A 19,823-nucleotide genomic window follows, 5' to 3' on the forward strand; every position below is an offset into this window, starting at 1 on the left:
TGAGGACAATTTCTTTTTTAAATGCTGGGGCAGGGAGACACTGCTGAAGAGCTCACAATAGGGCCACCTAAATCCATGGTCTCCTGTTGGTTCAGAGCATTAAAAGTTTTGGGTTGCTAAACTTTAAACAAAAAGCCAGTAAGAGAGTTTAAACCGGGCAAAGGCGTGGGGTAACAGCAAATTAAAGGATTGCCCTTCTCCTTGGCCCTTCCCTTTGGTTAGTCCAAACTGCAAAGTTATCGTTGATTTTTGTCGTCTCTTAAAATTCCGCCTCTCTGCGCGTGTTTATATTTTTAGAACATTCACCCAAAATAATAAGGTGGCAGTCTCCCTCCTGGTGTTAATTCTGGGTTGTTTGGGACCTCGGCTTAGATGAAGGGGTCAGTTCTGGACTTCCTCGTCAAGGGTGAACATCGATGCACAGATGTATTTTTAAGGAGGTGCTGTACCTTTAAATCCTGAAAGTGAACTTGGCTCAGGAAGGCCAGCAGCTCAAGGTCCAGCCCCTAGCAGAGAGAATAGCCCCAGAGTCCCCATCCTCAGCCTCTGCAGGGGACGGCCGTGCCAGCGGGCTGTCGGGCTCGGGCAGCATGGCAGCCAGGCGGGGCGCGCTCCTGCTGGCCCTGGCGCTCAGCCTGGCTCAGCCGGCCTCGGGCCGCCGGCCGCTCCTGGTGTTCCTGCTGGACGGTTTCCGCTCCGACTACATCAGCGACGAGGCGCTGGAGTCCCTGCCGGGGTTCAAGGAGATCGTGAGCAGGGGCGTGAAGGCGGACTACCTGACCCCGGACTTCCCCAGCCTCTCTTACCCCAATTACTACTCCCTGATGACGGGTGAGCACTGCGGCTCTTCTTGGCGGGCAAGGGACTGCTTGAGGGAAAGGGGAACCCGTTTCTAGCAGTAGAGTCTTACTTAGGCAGTCCCGTTTCCCTGCTTCCTTGGGACACCAAAGACAGACGGGGAGTCTGTGTCCTTGGCTGAGGAGGTATTTTTGTGCGCAGTGATGATGCTCTCCCTGAGTTATCCCAAGGACCCTTTTTCGGCTTCTCAGTGTGGAGAACAGAGAAGCACAGCCGTGGATGGATCTGTTGGACAAGAAAACTGTGGTTATTTGTTTCACTTTCTAGCCAGTCTACTATTTTCTAAGTTCATGTTTAAAAATCGAGAGGTTGTGTGTGTGTGTGTGTACCAGAGTTCTTCTGGTTTCCTTGCTGTGCAGTCGCCTGTCAGCCCGGAGCAGTTTGAGCCTGCTTTCCAATGTGCTAGGCTGTATAAAGTACACGTGGGATTCCTCAGAGGCCAGTCGAGTGTCCGCATTGCTTGGAGGGAATTTTTGGGTGCTTTCCTTGAGTGTTACTTAGCCATGCCACTTCCCTTCCTTTTGCTTTTTTGGGCCTGGGTAAAATGACAAGAAGAAAAACCTTGTGTCCTCATTGTAACTTCCCGTGCCTGTAAAAACATAAATGCAGCTAGCACACAGAAGGTGCCTGGGTTTGGGGGAGCCGAGTGGCCTAAAGGTGACCTTTGCCCCGAATTACCAGAACTCCAAATGGGATACCTCGAACCCAGTCCTCCGTCTGTGCACTCCGACTCGCAGCTCCCTTTCTGCTCACACAGCTGGAGCTCCAGCTTCCACTTTGTGTTTTAGCTTACCTTTTAAGAGCTAGCAAGAGACTCCCTGAAAGAATTTAGCAAAATGTCCAGGGAGGCTGTTAAGAATGCACTGTTATTACCAGTTTTACTGGACGCAGCCATGTGCTCTGAGCACGGGGAGTACCCTGTAAATTATGTTCACAGAAAGGGGAGGCAACTCTTGGGCCTCACTGTCTCATCACATATCCCAACGAAAAGAAAAAGAAAAAGCCAGACACATCTGGAAATACAGGTTGATCTGTCTGTAGACTCTGCCTATATCCACGTATACGTAAAAAAGTCATAAAGTGAAGCCCCAAATTAAAGGGAAAAGATACTGTAGGGAATTAGAAATGAATGGACTGAGGGGGAATTCAGACTGCCGACACAGCAAGGAATTCATTTACTCATTTGTTTTATTTCCCCCAACAGAAAAACAACCAAGGTCTCTAAGATAAGCAGGACTAACAAAAGTCCCCTCTTGTCCTCCCTGGGCACGCTCCTGCTGCTGCAGGGACGCAGGCTGCAGGCTGCCGGGCCACACACAGGCCATTGTGTGTCACAGGCTGACTGCAGTTCTGTCCAGAGTCTTACCCACAGACCACCCCGTCTTCCTCTTTCAAAGCCTTGCTGGGAGGCCCAATTCACGCCCTGCCACGTGCAGTTTTCGCAATTCAAGTGGAAGATGATAAACATCCATTCTAGAAGTCAGACTCCAGTAAGGGAAAATGGACCATTAAAAGCTCCACAGAGAAACCGAGTCAGCGACGCCGTCTTCTGCTGTCCTGGCCCACGTTCCTGACACTGGCTGAAGAAGCAACGTGCACAAAGCCTCTGTCACAGCGAAACACGCCTTCTTTTCAGGCTGTGTGTTCAGTTGTCTAGTCGTGAGCGGAGAGCCCTTTCCATGGCAGGCAGTGCAGTTTCCACGGGTGCCTGGGAAAGATCTCAGCCTCACTCTCAGTCTAGCTGAGGCCGAGGCAAGGCACAGGATCGCCGTCCATTGTGTGCCTTCACATTTGCAGAGGGCAGAACGGGTCCCCTGATTTGAAGGCTTGAATTTGTTGAATGTCCCACTCTCCTAGGAACAATATCATATACAAGGCTCACGTTCACTATAAATGTCTTGGGTCATGGGGCAGTTTGAAGTTATTTTATGAATCCCAAAAAAGAAAGGATATGTTTGTGGGCTGGCGCACTCCTGAGGGTGTGAGGCCTTTTGTGAACTAGACTATCTCTGCGGCGAGTGACTCAGGGTGAGTCCTGGCCCTCTTGCTGCATCTGACAAAAAAAAGAGAGCTCCCCCACTTTTTATTCTGCCATGTGGCAGAAGGGAGAGGCTCAGGCAGAGAGGCCCTGGGGAGACATGAGCCATTTGCCTGACACCTTGCAGCTAACATCAGGAAGAAAGCAGAGCCCGAGAGGAGAGGCCCAGTAGGAGACCAGCCCTGTGCCTGGCTGCCCTCAGCTGAGCTCTGGGAGGGGAGGGCAGAGGCAGGCAGAGATGGCCTGCCGTCTTGCTTCAACATGTGGCAGCTGGCCTGGGTGAGAAATCACCTCTTATGGTGTTTGGAGTTGGGCTTTTCATGACCTTGGAACTGTAAGCTTTTTAAAAAAAATTTATTGAAATATATCACTCATACATAAACATACATAAACAACAAGTGTATAATAGTTGTGAACTTACAAAACAAACATATAACATCCAGCAAACATATATAACATCTCACCCTACCACCAATAACTTGCATTGTTTTCAGACCTTTTTAACTAACGGAACTGTAAGCTTTTATTGCAAATAAATACCCTTTATAGAAGCCGGTGCATTTCTGGTACTTTGCATTGGCAGTCCTTTGGCAAACCAGAATGGGTATGATCTGTCTTCTACCTATGAGCAAACTCACAGGCCTGGAGCTGTGATTTGTAGGGCAGGAGGGGCCGGACCATGAGCTGGGATCATCTCTACTGTCCTGGGATTGCTTCTGAGGGCTAAATTTAGACTATTTTCCCCAACTTTTCCTCCTGATATTGAAAAACACCCCCTTTTTCACATAAAGAAGGATATACAGTTGGGAATTGTGCTTAAACATATGGTTTGAGCATTTGAGTATTTTATGAACCAACAAAAGAGTCCCACTAGATCCTTTTCTATGGAAAGATAGGCTGTTTTAAGGCTTCTCAGAAATCATAAGAGAGACTATGACCTTACTTCATTTCAAGAATTATTGCCAAGAAGACATAAAGCCCTCGGTGTTCTTCTCTTTGCACAATGAGGTAGGATGGCTTATTGGAAAGAAGGTTGGCCTTGGTTCTAAGAGACCTTGGGTGGAGTCCTTGCATGCTCGGGCACGGCTGGAAGACACTGGGCAAGCCTTTACACTTTTCTGTGTCTCGGTTTCCTCCTCGACTACCAAATAAAACAAGATGAGCTGCAAGCTCCTAGATCAGGCCAGGATTTCAGGTGCTGCTGGATGCAGACAAGAAAGCAAAGAATTCATGGGGCATTTTTAGAACTGGCCCCTACTGAGAGGCTTCTTGTTGAAAATAGGCAAATAACTGCAACTCCTTTGGAGGGGGGAATCTCCTGGGAAGCCTCATGGATGACATGGGAAAATTAGTCACAGGCTTTTGTAAGGAACCTTGGAATGACCTGACTCTGTTCCTGATATGAAGCTACTGCGGCTGATTAATTTTTTTCCCTCAAAGCATGTTTGCATCATGACGAATGCAAACAAAATTCCAACAGGGGTCAAGCAGATCCACCAAACAACGGATCGTTGGGGACACAGAATCTTAAGATAGGGGCCTTCACCGAGGGAGCTTAAAATTGGTTTGGGTCAAAGCAACAACAAGGGTTTTAACTGCTCAGTGTTAATATCTGTGCCAATCTATTTCCTGCTGCACACCTAGAGATTACATGTGGAGCAAATTTCTACCAGATATCAAGGACTGAACATCCTGGAATAGGAGACTGCAGGGTAAGGTATGCTCTCCCTTGCTTTTTAAGAAAAGAGCTGATTTAAATTGAAACCCGCTATCATTCGGACTAAAGGAAATCAGTGAATGCAGGAAGTACTGGAAAAGTCACGTTTTGAAAGCAGCCTGCATCCTAGGCTCCTGCAGAATCCAGCTGCACGGGGGGCCTGCCCGCAGCCCTCCGCACACCCCCAGGGCCAGGCAGCGCAGCCCTCTGCTCCCTCCCGCTCCTGGGTAAGATGGGCATTTATGCCAAGGACCAGCGAAATCTTCCTTAGATTCACATACCTCCTCAAATAACTGATCTCTCTTTCTTGTCTCCTCTTCCTCTTTCTTTCTTGTACCCATGCCAGCCGTACTTTGTTTTCACCGCTGACCTCCCAGGAGCATATGGTAAAATCTGACACATGTTACACGCTTTATTGGTAAGGTTAGCCTAAATTAAGATGCAATTATAAGCAACTCCAGTATATCAGTGGCTTACAACAACCAAGTGTTTCTCACTTATGTGCATAGCCTTTAGGAGTTAACTCTGCCCTATTTCCTTTTCATTAGGGAATCCCAGGATGGAAACCACCTTTAAACGAGAAGCTGGTCCTGTGGCAGAGAGAAGAGGGGAAATGGCAGAGCAATGTGCTAACTCTTAGAACTTCTGCTCAGATCTGGCACAGGTCACTTCCACTCACATTTCATTGGCCAAAGCAAGTCAAATTGCCCAGATTGATATCAATAGGGCAAGTACATATCATAGAGTGTAAATGGATATTAGTTACATTTTTAAAGAAAACTTGTGGGTCTCCTTGTCTTCAGAAAACTTGGAAAAGGAGAAAAGATTCTAAAAGCCCTTGAAATGCTCACGAACAGTTTAAGGGCTCAATAAAATAGAGCAGACCAAGAGAGATGCTCCAAAGCTGAATATTTAAAAATGCAAATGAGTGACATGACGCTAATGCCAAATCTGAAACTCAGGGGAGGTAGTTATTATTGGGAGTTATAACGGTCTTGGACATTTCCATGGAGAAAATGGGTCTAGAGCTGAAAATATCGAAAGATGGGTGGAGGGGAGCGGATGTGGCTCAACCAGTTGGGCACCTGCCTGTGACGTGGGAGGTCCCAGGTTTGAGTCCCAGTGCTTCCTAGAGAAGATGAGCAGACCCCACGCCTGCCACAGTGAGCTAGACACCTACATGAGCAGAGGCCACCCTCCAGCAGACGCCACAGCCCTTGAGGAGGTGCCGTGGCTCAGGCTGTTGGGGCTCTCCTCCCACGTGGGTTTGGTTCCTACCAGAAGAAGGTGAGCAGACAGTGAGCAGACAGACGCGAGAAACATCTGGGGGCGGGGGGGATAAAAATAAGTAAATAAATAATTATTTTAAAGAAAGATGAGTGGAAAGATTTTAATAGGAGGTAAACTATGAGTCAGATCTTTAAAAAAAGAAATCAGTAGAGACTGATGAAGAGATGAGGGACACGGCATGAGACAAGTCAGAGAAGAGAACATTAGCAAGGCAGGGAGAAGGGGGCACACCACCCACTGTTTAGGTGTGGGTTGGGGGTGAGAGAAAGATGAGTTTGTGAAGGAAAAAAGGGGGCATGCAATTGCTGGGAGGCTTGGCATGTCAAACAGGGTAAGCCAACAAATGCCTTTTCCATTTCAAACACTGAGCATCTTTTTTTGCTGGTGGGCTAGCTGTGAAGGGAAACATTTGAGCTTGAAGAGCACCTTGGGGGCAGAACTCACTGCCTGGTGAGTGAGTGAACATGAAAGAAGAGAAGGAACTGAAAGGATGGCCCTAAAGAAATTCCCAACCGGCCTTCCCGTCAGAGGTGGGGGATACTGTTTTAGTTTCCCGGCTGCTAACGCAACGCCATGCGCTGGGCTGGCTTACGCCATGGGAATGTCTCGGCTCACAGTTCTGAGGCTGGGAGAAGCCTGCACGACCCCCCGTTTCTGGGTTCTTTTGGCTTCTAGCTCTGGCTGCTCCGTATGGCTCCCCGTGGTCCCTCTCTTCTGCTTAAAGGGCTAAGGGCACTCCTGATTCAGCTGGGCCACACGTTAACTGAAGAAACCTCATCAAAAGGCCCTAACTGCAATGGGCTCACACTCACAGGGATGGATTAGGAACATGCTTTTCTGGGGTACACAACTCCAAGCCACCACAGGCGCCTATTAGCAGAGACGGCGGGGTTGGGAAGGCTTTTTATTCTGTGAGGTTTATTTGGGGAAGTAAATTTTCATCATATTAAGTTTCCTGCAAAGGTTTGATATTTTTACCTGAAGTTGGCCCCTTAGGGGATCAGAGACAATGGCTTAAAGGAGAGTTCCAGAAATATATAGAATAACCATGGGGGTAAAGGAAATTTGGGCCTGTGGGTCCAATGGCCCCAGCGAATGGACTTCTTGTCTCTTTTGTTTGCCACACAGGTGGTAGATGACACCTCTCAAAGATGCAGAATTAAAATGTCTTCTTGTCCACATGAACTTCCATCTTAATTTTGTCACTCACTCCTCAGGGACACCTACACCATCTTTCCACTTTTCATTTAAAACTGTGTTTTCTGTAATTAGCTCTGATTAAGCTGCCAGAGAAGCAGGCTGGGTCGGCGAGTGTCAGGCAACAGAAGCCATGAAGAAAACGCACCAGCCATGCCCTGAGAAGTAACGTGTTCTAAGAATTGACAAAAATAATCTCTCTGGCACATCATTAGTTAAGCTCCCATCAACAGACCTCTCTACGCTGAAGTGCCGCTTTTCAAAAGCCATGTTTCTTTTGGCTTCTGTGGTGAAGGGAGGGGGTTCTTGTTACGGCGCGTTCATTAGCTGGAAACTCACTCCTGGAAAACAGGAGTGCTTAAGGTGGCCGGGGAGCTTCAACACGTGCTGAAGGCTTTTGATTACAGTAACAGCAGCCCGTCTTTTAGAAGGTCGGCCCCCGTTAATCACGGGGCTCTACAAACACAACCGCCCGCCCCCCTCCTCACCCTCCCCGCCGCCGTCGATGGTAGGACCACAGTCTGCCAAGGCTTTGGGGAGTTGGGATGAATCGCGGAATTCCAGGACCTGGTTGATCTTGAATGCCATGCTGAACAATGCTCTACAGGGCATTTAAAGTTAATCTGGAGGGAGCCTGAGTCTGCCTGTTAACGTTTTATTTCGGAGACTACACCTACTCGGGTTTCCTTCCCGTGAACGGGAGCCGCGGTAGCCGCAGTCTCCCCAGCAGGGACCTGAGGCAGGTCTCCTTTGCGGTACTTGGCTTGCTCTTAGCCCACTCCCTTTCTGCAGCGCTTCTGATAGCCAGGAAGAGGGATCCAAAAGACAGATCATGGAACGATGTGGACAGATCTATTTAGACAAAGGCTGCCCAGGCTGAAATCTCATAAACTGACTTTTGGTGGGTGTTTTAGTTTGCTAAAAGCAAATGTACCCAAATGGGTTGGCTCTTACCATGGGAATTTATTAGGTTCTGGGATTACGGTTCTGAGGCCCTGAGAGTGTCTGAATCTTTTCTCCCTGAGCTGCAGTTGTGGGCCATCGGGCACGCAGCAGGGCACAGCGGCGCTGTTGGCTCATCTCCCCTCTCTTCTGGGCACCTCTGCTTTCAGTTTCTGGCTAAAGTGACTTCCTCTTAGCCTCTGGCTCTCATGACCTTCTCTCCCAGCTTCTGGGTCGCTCTCTGTCTTTGTGGCTTTTTCTGAGTCTGCTTTTATCCCTCCGTTTATAAAGGACTCCAGAAGAGCATTAAAACTCACCTTGGGTCATGCCCTATGGAGATGACCTAACCAAAAGGAAGCTCCCTTAACCAAGTCTAGCCAAAAGGCGGAAGGTTCCACCTACAGGAACGGGCTAGCTTTAGGAACGGGGTTTTCTGGGGTCCGCCAAAGCCACGGTGAGGAACCTGGCAGTTATCTTACCTCTTTCCCCTGCTGGGCGCCTGCAGCAGTGACTGCCTCTGTGGTGGCCAAGGCTGAGGCTGAAGGACTTGGCTTCTGTGAGGATGGATATGAGCGTGTGTCCTCAGCAGAGCTCCCCTGTGTGCTGTGGTAGGCTGGTGGCTGAGGACGGGGTACGGGTGGGCCCCCGGGAGGCCGACTTCTGGCCAAGCACCTGTGGTATGAGCAGCTTCGTCTGCTTATCCCAACCACAGTTTCCCATGAGAAGCAGGTTGGGAAATGCTGGTGGTCTGGAGAGGGACTCAGCAGCCCAGGTGGCTGGCCCTGAAGGTCTTGGTGACACCAGGTGCCTCACACCCTCTTCCCTGTCTGGAGTTCTTGCTGCTTTACGATGGGAGGATTGGGCAGATGGAGCCCTGGGTTGGCTACACATTTAGTGGGTGCCTAATATGTACCGGGCTCTGTTCCATGTGCTAGGGTCATAGCAGCACGCTTCCAAAGAGATTCTCTAAGGGCCAGGTGGGAGAAGAGGGAAAGGGCTGTCGATGGGCTCGGTGTCCCCAACCCCTGCTGTGGCCACCACACTTCCACTTTGATCTGTTTTACATGCTTGAAAAAAGTGTTCTCCATTTAAGGATGCCTGAGGTCTAAGATGAGGAAAGGGTAGGGGTCGTAGAGGGGTTCCTGTGTCTGTGGAGCAGAGGACGCTGTGTGTGGAGGTAGCTGATTGAGAGACCCACGGAGTGGCCTAAGGGAAACTGGCCCCTGGGGTCTTCTTCCAGATCTCACACGCAATATCAAACAAAGCTTCGCAGCATGTTTAGTTTTCCCTGAAAAATTCTCTGTACGTGTAAGGGTGTTGCCGTCACAGGTGGACTTGAGCGAACACCCCATTTCCAAGGTTGACGGTCAAGCCATAAACCTGGGTGTGTGGAACAAAACCTCAACTCTTGGGGTCCTCATACATTCACCGGTAGACCAAAGTCCCAGCCTGGGATGTACTCCCTGCCCTCCACCCCGCAGCTGGGACTGATGAAGAATCAAGAGGGTCATGGCTTTAGGTCTGCCCTGCTGGCCACTGCCCTGCTCCTCCTTGGGCTCCAGTGTTCTCTTCTGTCAAGGAGGTGGGCCGTCTCTAGGACACACCTCATTCTGCAAGACATTCTGCCATAAAGCCCACCAAAGAGGGAAGATATGGGGAGGAGGGGGCAGTAGGGCATGAGGGCACCTCCGAGTCACACCAGGGGTCTTCAGAGAAGTCACCAGTATCTACATTCTTGGCTCTAGCAGCCGCTGGAAATCATTGCCAGACCACTGGGCCTGAAGAGTCCGAGGAACCAGGCCATGGGCTTTGTGTAAATGGTCAGTTATTTCTGAAACTTTTCACACGTGATCCCTCAGGCTCTCATCACAAGTGCTCTGTGGCCTACAGGCAGTTCTCTCCCTCCCTCTGTCCAGCCAGGCCACACCAGGACATAGGGGGCAGCATGTAGACCCTGTCAGGAGACAACACCACCCTTTGGAGCCCTCAAGGCCCAGCAAATGATTTTTGCCAGTTGAAGGGAAAACATACCTTAAAGATATTTAAGAAACTGGGTCTATTAGTTTGCTAGGTGCTGCTTATGCAAAAATACCAGAAATGGGTTGGCTTTTCCAAAGGGAATTTATTTAGGAGTAAAAGCTTGCAGTTCCAAAGCTATGGAAATATCCAAATCAAGGCCTCATCAGAGATGCTTTCTCACTGAGTCGGCTGCTAGCAGATCCTGGAGTCCTGCCGTGTGATGAGGCAAGATGGCAGGTCTCTCGTCTCTCTCTACTTTCTCCTTAAGCTCAGTTGTGGGTGGTCAGGCATCTCTTCCTGGCCCTTGTCTCCTTAAGACTCTTGGGGCTTCTCTGTCTTTCTGCAGCTGTAGGTGAACCTGGAGTCCTCTCTCTCACATGGCTGGGTCAAAATGGCCGAGCTCCCTTTTCTGTGTCTCTTCTATGAGTTCTCAATTTATATAAGACCGAGCAAGAGGGCAGAGAGCCAACGTGAGTCATGCCTCAATGACATAGTCCAATCAAAAGCAATGTAATCAAGTGATCTAATCTCAAGGTACCTTAACCAAATCAAATGCAATCAAAGGGTCTCACACCCACAAGAATTGGATTAGTTCAAAAACATAATATTTTCTGGGATTCACCACATCCAAACTTTCACACTAAGAATTGTGGTTACCTTACTGGGGTGGGAGCTGGGCAGGTGAGGCACAAGGATGAGAGAGAGACTTCTAGTGGATGTCTTTTTGAACAATGTTAATGAATTATCTATTCAAAATATTAAATTATAAACTGTATCCATATCCAGTGGAACTTGCTCATCTCTGGTTGAATAAGCAAACATTTTTATTCAATATTGATCAAGACCCTTCGTGATACAGTGAAATATATTCACAGTAAAAGAGTTTTTAAAAAAGATGCTTCCTAGACTAGGGGTCATAAAGTGATGGTTTGTGGTTTGGTTTTGCTTTCTCTGTCTATATCGCAGACTTGCGAACAGCCAGGGCTCAGAAGACCCATGGTTACGGTGGCCACTGTCATCGCCCTTTGCACTCTGCCCCCTCAGGGAGGCTGCTGTGCCCCTCTGAGGACTTTTCTTTTATAGCTGTGCTGACATGACTTGGTCATGCCCGTTGAGCCCTCTGCAGGCTTCCATCTGCAGGGCAAGTCACTCAAGCTGACCCTGCAGGCCTGGCCATCCAGACTCGCTCTGCCCTGCTGTCGGTCTACACTTCCTGGAGGCCAGTGGGATGCAGATCATGCCTGAGTCTAGTCCCCGTGCCATAAAGAGGAGACATGTAATTCCCATTTGTTAAGCTGCTCTGGAGTAGTGTCGGTAACTGGGCCTCGGTCTGCCTCCGTGGCAGAAACCTTGTGTTATCCATCTTTCTTTTAGGCTCCTGGGTTTTGTCACTGTGTACTGACAGTGACCTGGTGCCTTCATATGCCTGTTTGGCTCACACTGGATTTTGGATTCTTTCTGGCCATACCGCGTAGGCCTTGAAAGACCATCCCTGCACTAGACGCCCTTCTCCCCCGCACCAGCAGCAGCGCCGCTGTCACCTTCAGCCTGTCACCGTGGATTTCTCAGCAGCTAGGGCTGCCTGGCTGCTTGCTGGGCTCCGTGGGTGGATCTAATTCCAGGCTGCAGTCACTCCCAGTCTGGCCCCTGCTCCTCTGCTAGCCAGCTGGCCTTGTCCCAAACCACGGCAACCCCTTCCTGTGCATTTCCACATGCTGTTTTCATACTCCATTTTAGCATGCACTTTTCTGTTGTAAAATATAACCCGAAGACTATGTGAAATAGCTTGGGAATAGGTAACTGAACCCAATATATCCCAATCCAAAATTTCCTCCAAAGACATTGACACAATGTAAAAAGCAGAAGGTACCTTAAGAAAGCTGGTGCATCTCACTGTACAGATGCAGAACTTAGAGCAGGACTCTAAGGTTTGAGACTCACACCCAGCAGTTGACCTGGGCAGAATCACACCAAGCACAGGTCTCCAAGTCCCAGCTGGCCCCTCTCCAGTGGTCAGGGATGGGAGCCAGGCATTCCTTTCCCACCTCTCCTGCCTGCTCTCCAGAATGACCTCTCTGCCTGAACTCTCAGCCTGACTGTGAGGACTCTTGCTCTTTCACAGCTGGGCTTCTCTGGGCTGCTTTTGCTTCTTTTTTATCTTTTCATTGCTCATTAACATCTTGCACAAGATATAAATTGAAACGGAGTTGAAATCGGAAGCAGTTCCTGTGTGTGTGCAGATTTCATCAGATCTGGTCAGGGTGGAGGCGGAACCCTCTAGAGGGTTGTGGATAATGTCTGGATTCGGTTCAACCATCTCCCCGACTTCCCAGTGACAGGGATGGTAATAAAACCCAGATATTCCTTAAACCCCACAAATAATCTCACCACAAAAGCAACCCAGAGTCAGTTTCTGATGAAAGTGGTAAGAAAATCAAATAACAAAGACTTCACCCTCAGGCTGTGTCAACATGTGTTACACGTCCAACTAAAAGCTGAAAGAATTGAGTGGAAAAAAAAAAAAACTTTATTTACACATTCCCAACCACCTGTCTGGATGATTTTTAAAAATGATTAGCCAGCTGTTTGGGTTTCTTGCAAATTCATCTCAGGAGATTCCATCAGTGAGGATTAAGCTGAGTCCTAACCTTTGAAAAGGGGGATGGTAGGGTTATTGTGGCCGTTGTGAACCATCTTATGGTAGGCTGTATTATGTACCCCAGGGAAAATCATGTTCTTAATCTTTGCCTTACTCCTGTGTGTATGAGCCCATTGTACACAGAACCATTTGAAGGTATTATTTTTATTTAAATTGTGGCCAACTGTATCAGGATGGTCTTTAATCCAGATTGCTGGAATCTTTTACGAGCAGAATGAAAATCAGACATAGAGAAAGAAAGTCGAAGGAAGGAGCTGAAGCTATGAGAGAAAGGAGAAACCACCACGTGCATTGCTGTGTGATGGAGAAACCAAGCACCGAGAGTGCAGGAAACCAGCCCCAGAAGGACAGAGTCTTTGGGGAGAAAGCATCATCTTGCTGATGCCTCAATTTGGGGTTTCTCCTAGCCTCAAAACCGTGAGCCAATAAATTCTCCTTGTTTGAGCCAACACATTGTATGGTATTTGTTTTAGCAGCTGGGGACTAGGACAGCCCTGTTGGAATGGAATTTTGAAGAGTGATCTCTTCACCTCTCTTTTTACCTCTCTGCTTTTGCTGGACGCTCTCTGGGAGCACTTGATCCTTGCCTTTGCTTACACTACTTATTCCCTCTGTAAAGATTCTCCTCCCAGCCCCCCTGAAATTCCTGAGCCTTCACAACAGTCCCAGCCTGGCTTTCCTCCACCTATTCCTCTTTCAAGCCAAAATAAAGTTCTCTTAAAGGTCTTGACCAGAAATTGTAATGTTTCAGAGCTAGGTGGTACCTTGAGATCTTCTGATTTTCATCCATTTGCTAACTCTTTTTTATTTACTTTCTGACCCACAGAATTTGGTAATTGAGTACTCCAACATATAATATTGACGTATACATGCAGTCTATTCATATATGAACATTTTTTGTTCAAGGTGGATCTGAAGATGACCAGGACATGACTTTGTTTTGGATGAGCTGGCAATGAAGCTGGAGGAGTTAAATATGTGTCCAAATAAATGTAATCAAAGGGCAGAATGGAATAGCAATGGGGGAAGCAGAGAATTTCTGAGTGAGTAGTAAAGGAAGAAGGTTTGTTGAGGTGATGGTATTTGAGTAGAGTTTAAAGAATGTGGACAAAAAAGTTGAAACCTGGAGTAAAGGCCTTGAAGAAGGAGAACAGAGCACCAGCCCAGGGCAGAGGTGGGAATGATGGGGTGTGTTTGGGGTCAGAGTGGCCTTTAAGATGAATGAATGCGCTGACATCTCTAAGCAGTGGGTTTGAGGGCACAGAGAGACCATTGAAATCTAGGACAAGAATGATGGAGACTTGGAGTCAAGTCACCAGTGGCAAAATGAGCCTGAGCATTTCAGGCCCTATGGAGAGGAAATTGGCTGATTAAAGGTGGAGGAGCAGAGAGGAAAAAAGTCTCCGAATCTGAAAAGAACTCAAGCTAGCCTTCGGGTAAGGTTAATGAATTAAAGTGTGTAAAGTGGGTCCAAGTTCACAAAACTTGGACCTGTAAGAAATAGTGCATTTCTCTATGTTCTTTAAATAAACTACTCTGACCCCATGTCCTACTGGGCTTAGTGGAAATTCTGTCTCAGTTACTGCTAAGTGGGCAGGTAGGGCTTTTCTCCTCCTCCTAAGGTGGTGCTGAAGTCCTTGGGTCATGAACAGTCCCAAAGATTGGGGCAGCAGCTCTGATTCTTGGTCTCCCATGGTTGTCCCTGAGATGCCCACTTGCCAGTCCTCGTGGACCTTCAGGCCAGGTCCTTGCTACTTTGGGCTGGAAAACCCTGTGCCTCGCAGCCAGCCTCCCGGTATATCTCACGCCCTGAGCCCTCCCAGGGGAGTGCCGTCAACATGCAGGGGTCGCGTCCCGCGCTCACTGGGCCAGCTGACTCCTCCTCGCCTCTACCTTGTCTAGGAGAAAACCATCCTCCAGCGTGGCTCCCCGGGCATGTGACCTGGGCGGCTGCCAGGACCCTGTATTGAGAAGGTCCCCACACCTGGTTTCATGCTCTGCTGTCACCATTTTGAATTTCTTAAAAAATTTATGGACAAGCACCCCCTAAAATTTCCTTTTGCACCGGGCCCTTCAAATTATGTAGCTAGTTCTGCCTTCCTCTCATTCTTGCTATACTCGGAGGCATACATGCCTTCTTCTCCCCTCCTTCAGAGACACTATCCCAGTGTGCTCAGTATCAGCTGCTGTTCCAGAAACAAGGACCTCGCCGAGACGAAAGGGCCTGGATGCCTGTTTGGAACACGATGGAGGGGGAAATAAAGAGAATGAACACACTAATATTTCAGTAAAATGTCTTAATAGAGTATCTGAATAAATTGTTCATGCTGTTGTACTTTCGGTACTTGCAAGATATTAAAGAGGTGATTTCTTAACTAGTTCTGAATAATTTATATATTATGAAGTTCATCCATTTTAAGCATACAATTCAATGATTTCTTTTTTTAGTATACTTACAGAGTTGTGTAGCTATCACCATGATATAATTCTAGAATATTTCCCTCTCCCTGAAAAGAAACCCCATTTCCACCCCCAGCACTTGGTAACTGCTAATCTATTTTCTTTCTTTTTTTTTTAAGATTTATTTATTTTTAATTTTATTTCTCTCCCCTTCCCTCCACCTCCCCCCAGTTGTCTGTTCTCTGTGTCCATTCGCTGTGTGTTCTTCTCTGTCAGCTTGGATTCTTGTCAGTAGCACTTGGAATCTGTGTTTCTCTTTGTTGTGTCATCTTGCTGCGTCAGCTCTCAGTGTGTGCGGTGCCACTCCTGGGCAGGCTGCACTTTCTTTGCGTTGGGCGGCTCTCCTTACGGGGTGCACTCCTTGAGCGTGGGGCTCCCCTATGCAGGGGACACCCCTGCATGGCACGGCACTCTTTGTGTGCATCAGCACTGTGCTTGGGCCAGCTGATCACACTGGTCAAGGAGGCCTGGGGTTTGAACCATGGACCTCCCAAGTGGCAGGTGGACACCCTAACCACTGGGCCAAATCCGCTTCTGTATCTATAGATTTGCCTTTTCTGAACATTTCATATGAATGGAATCATGTGATATATGTTCTTTATGTCTGCCTTCTTTCACTAAGCAGGATGCTTTTGTGGTTCATCCGTGCTATGGCATGCATCAGTGCTTCATTATCTTTCATTGACCAATAGTGTGCCATTGTACAGATATACCAATTTTGTTTATTCATTCACCAGTTGATGGACATTTAGGTTTTTTTTTTTTTACTCTTTGGCTGTTGTGAATAATGCTGCTATGAACATTTGTGTATAAATCTTTTGTGGGCATTTGTTATCTTTTTCTCCTGAATAGATACATAGAAGTGGAATTGCTGAGTCATATGATAACTTTGTCTAACCTTTTGAGGAACTACCTAACTGTTTTTCAAAGGGCTGCCCCTTTTACATTTTACCATTAGCACCGTATGAGAGTTCAAATATCTCTGCACCCTTACCCACACTTGTTATTGTCTGCCTTTGATTATAGCCATCCTGGTCAGCATGAAGTGGTATCTTATTGAGGTTTTGATTTGCCCTTCCCTCATGCCTAACGATGTTGAGCGTCTTTACATGTGATTACTGGCCATTTACATAACTTCTTTGGAGAAATGTCTAGTCAAATCCTTATATAGATATATATTTAAGGAGTTATTTCTCTTAGGTTGTAAGAGTTCTTTATATCTTCTGGATATAAGTCTCATATGGGACATAATATGTGCAAATATTTTATCAGTCTGTGGGGTTGCCTTTTCACTTTCTTGGTGAAAAAGTGTTTAATTTTGATGAAATCTAATTTATCAATTGTTTCATTTCTTGCTTGCACTTTTCATGTCATATCTAAGAAATAATTGCTTAACCCAAAATCATGAAGATTTTTCCTAATTTTTTTCTTGTAAGAGTTTTATCCTTTAGCTCTTACATTTAGGTCTATGATCCATATAGAGTTAATTTTTGAATGTGATATGTGGTTCCAGCATCATTTGTTGAAAGGCTATCCTCTCCCATTTAAATGTACTGATATTTATGCTGAAAATCAATTGAACATAAATGTAAAAGCTTATTTTTGGGTTCTCAGTTCTATTTCATTAAGCTTTATGACAGTACCATACTGTTTTGATTACTGTAGCTTTGCAGTAAGTTTTGAAATAAGGACAGGTAATCATTCAGTTTTGTTCTTTTTCAAGATTGTTCTGACTCTTCTGGGTTGCTTGTATTCCTGTTTTACTTTTAAGATGAGTTTGCCAATTTCTGCAAAAAACCCAGCTGGTATTTTGACTGGACTGTGTTGAATCTGTCGAGCAGTTGGGGAGTACTGCCATCTGAACAATGTGAGTGTTCGGATCTGTGGACATGGAATGTCTTTCCATTTATTTAGGAGTTCAATTTCAACAATGTTCCAAAGTTTTCAGTGCACAAGTCTTGCACATCTTTTGTTAACATTTCTAAATATTTTATTGTGCTTGATGTTGTGAACGGGGTTGTTTTCTTAATTTTATTTTTGGACTGCTTATTGCTAATGCGTAAAAATATTGATTTTTGTATGATGATCTTGTATCTTGCTGAATTTGTTTATTAGTTCTAGCAGTTTTTTAGTGGATTGTTTAAGATTTTCTATATACTAGATTATGTTTTCTGTGAATAAAGGCAGCCTTATTTTCCTTTCCCATCTGGATATCCTTCATTGATCTTGGAAGTTAGATAAGGGCATCGTACAGATGAGAGATCTTCGGGCTCAGGAGGTTAAATGCTTTGCCTGGGGTTGCCTGGGTGGATAACAAGGAAATCAGAACTCGAGGCCAGGTCCAGGTCTTCGCCATCTGACGCTCTACACTTGCATCCTGCAGCCTCTGCTTGGGAGAGGCAGCATCTAAGAAGACAATGGCTGGCCCAAATCTCTGCAGTACTCAAATTGTCTTTGTTACAAGTGACCAGTTCAGCCCAGCAGGGAGCAGAATGTACGTTCCCAAATGTCTACTGTATTTTGTACCAGGCTCTGGGGTATATTCTTCCAAATACCATTTCAATTAAGTCTCATAAACCCTCTACGGTAGGTACAATTCTCCTCATTTTGCGAATGAAGTTCCGTGGTGTCCTGCTGCCTCTCCCTTCCAGCTTCCACAGAAGCTGCTCTCGGGGCAGCGCTGTCCCGTGCAGACGGCAGAAGTGTCTGTGCCGCAGAGAGCGATCTTGCAGGTGCATTTCGCGCATGGCGTGTGCACCCATCGTGCTCGAGTCCCTGCTTCTCCAGGCTCCCTCCGGCTTAAGCAACCTCCTGGGGAGCTGTTTTTAAATCCGCTTTTGTGCGTCTCAATGGACAATGCAAACAATAAGCGCTTCTGGGGTTGAGCATAAAAGAGCGGATTCACCCTCAGACACTCAGCTGCTTCTCTCCAACGGCCGGAGCTGAGCAGTTGGGAGAAATGGCTCCAACAGGCCTCTTTTGATAAGCCCCATCTGGGACCCTGTCCCAGGGCACCACGCTGCAGCTCTGGGCTGGCTGCAATGACACTCGGTCCAGGGGCTCGGGGGGCACGACTGTCCCTGGGGAGCAGTCCGCCTCACCCGCGTCCTCTCGCCCTGTCCCATGCGACCCGACATTGAAGAGAACTCAGGAAATACTTCTGTCTAGGTGTTCAAAGTTCCTTGAGAACCATTTTATCCAAAATACATACACAGGTCCTCTTTTTTGGCCATTCTCTTCTCCATCCCGTCCCTACACCTAATAGGAAGGAAATGTTTTGCTGCCCATCTCTGAATGGTCGTATTTAGTCTCAGTGCAGATAAAAAGTCCAAATGGAAATGACACAGACCACCTGGGGCATAGCGCTGCGACTCTGTTGGACCTCCCCTTCCCAACGCCAGGCCACAGTCAAACCAGAGGAGCTGCCAGGAACACAAAGCAGAAATGAGGTTAAGTGGAGAAATTCTGCAAACTGTTCAATATTTTAAGAGGCAAGTAGACACCCAACTTAAAACTCTGATGGTTTCCTTTTTCACTAAATTCCAGATTGGTGAGTAATCCAGGGCTCTGGTAGTTTAACACAACTCCATTCTTATTACCCAAGAGATGTTAAGTTTGGGTATAAATTTAAACCATTTGTAACTGACAGTCTGGAAAAGTTCTTAGAAGCAATAGTTCCCTAGGTGACACGGTGTGAGGCAGAAGGCATCTCTCTTAGCCTACCTCCTACTTCCAGTTGGTCTGGGGTCAGCTGAAAAATACGAATTCCTTAATAACAGGAAATAAAAAGGCAATGTTCCTAGCCAAAACCAGATTACCGTGGCTTTTACTTAGCCGTATGTTACGTTCTCTCTGTTCCTTGCCAAATCCAACTGCTTCTCCCCTCCCATGAGCCCCCTTCCTCTCCGCGGCCTCTGCTGACGCTGGGATGTGGCCTGGGCACGTCAGGAGGATGTCCATGCGACGAGAGCAGTGACCAGGTTTTAGTACAGGCCGCGGCAGTGGCTAAGCTCTGTGGCCTCAGCCGTGAAGCTTTTCCGTGCTTTACTTGCTTGTCTGAAAGCGGAGGGGGTTGAGGACTCCAGACAGCCTGCGAATTCAAGCGTTCTGCCAAAGTCCTCTTTCTTTCGTATTGTTTTGATGACTTCTGGGTCTGTCTCTTTCTAAAACGTTTTGACCTTGTTCATGTCAAGGAAAGGACAAGGTTATTATTTGATCTTGCGCTGGGTGGCCGCTACTTAACCAAGTGGGAGGTGCAGCTTTGGTTAGCATATGAACCAAGTGTCCTTGAATTTACTGTTCAAAGCATGACTTTAGTTTTACCCCTTTCCCTCCCCTTTCCATTGTTCAGACACCAATGTATGGTTAAAAAAGAGTGAAAATTGCCTAGTTCGAGTAGGATTGGGGCTAAAAACTTCAGTTTAGAAATTTCTATTTAAAATCACACCCTTCACTACTGATTTCCCTTAGGAACAGGTGAGTTCTTTGGGCGAAATATCTATGGATGCAGTCCCTCTCCGGTTCACTGGTAACTCCCATTTAGAAACACGGCAGCACGAGGAGGCCTGCAGAGAAGAGAAAACCCCTGGTGTAAACGTGAGCTCTTTATCGTTTTCACTCTAACCCACTCTCCCAGCACAGCT

The 19,823-nt window shown here is 47.1% G+C and overlaps 1 protein-coding gene across 1 annotated transcript in view; it reads left to right on the forward strand.

The window, feature by feature from the left end:
• The first annotated feature begins 383 nt into the window (after nt 1-383).
• Nucleotides 384-19,823, forward strand: part of ENPP6 (ectonucleotide pyrophosphatase/phosphodiesterase 6) — a 127,088-nt gene continuing 107,648 nt past the window's right edge. Inside the window, exon 1 of the mRNA XM_004481745.3 lies at nt 384-831. Coding sequence (XP_004481802.2) covers nt 591-831 — 241 coding nt within the window. The 5' untranslated portion in view covers nt 384-590. The remainder of the gene's footprint in view (nt 832-19,823) is intronic.

This window comes from Dasypus novemcinctus, chromosome 1, assembly GCF_030445035.2.
Source record: "Dasypus novemcinctus isolate mDasNov1 chromosome 1, mDasNov1.1.hap2, whole genome shotgun sequence".
NCBI classification, from domain to species: domain Eukaryota; kingdom Metazoa; phylum Chordata; class Mammalia; order Cingulata; family Dasypodidae; genus Dasypus; species Dasypus novemcinctus.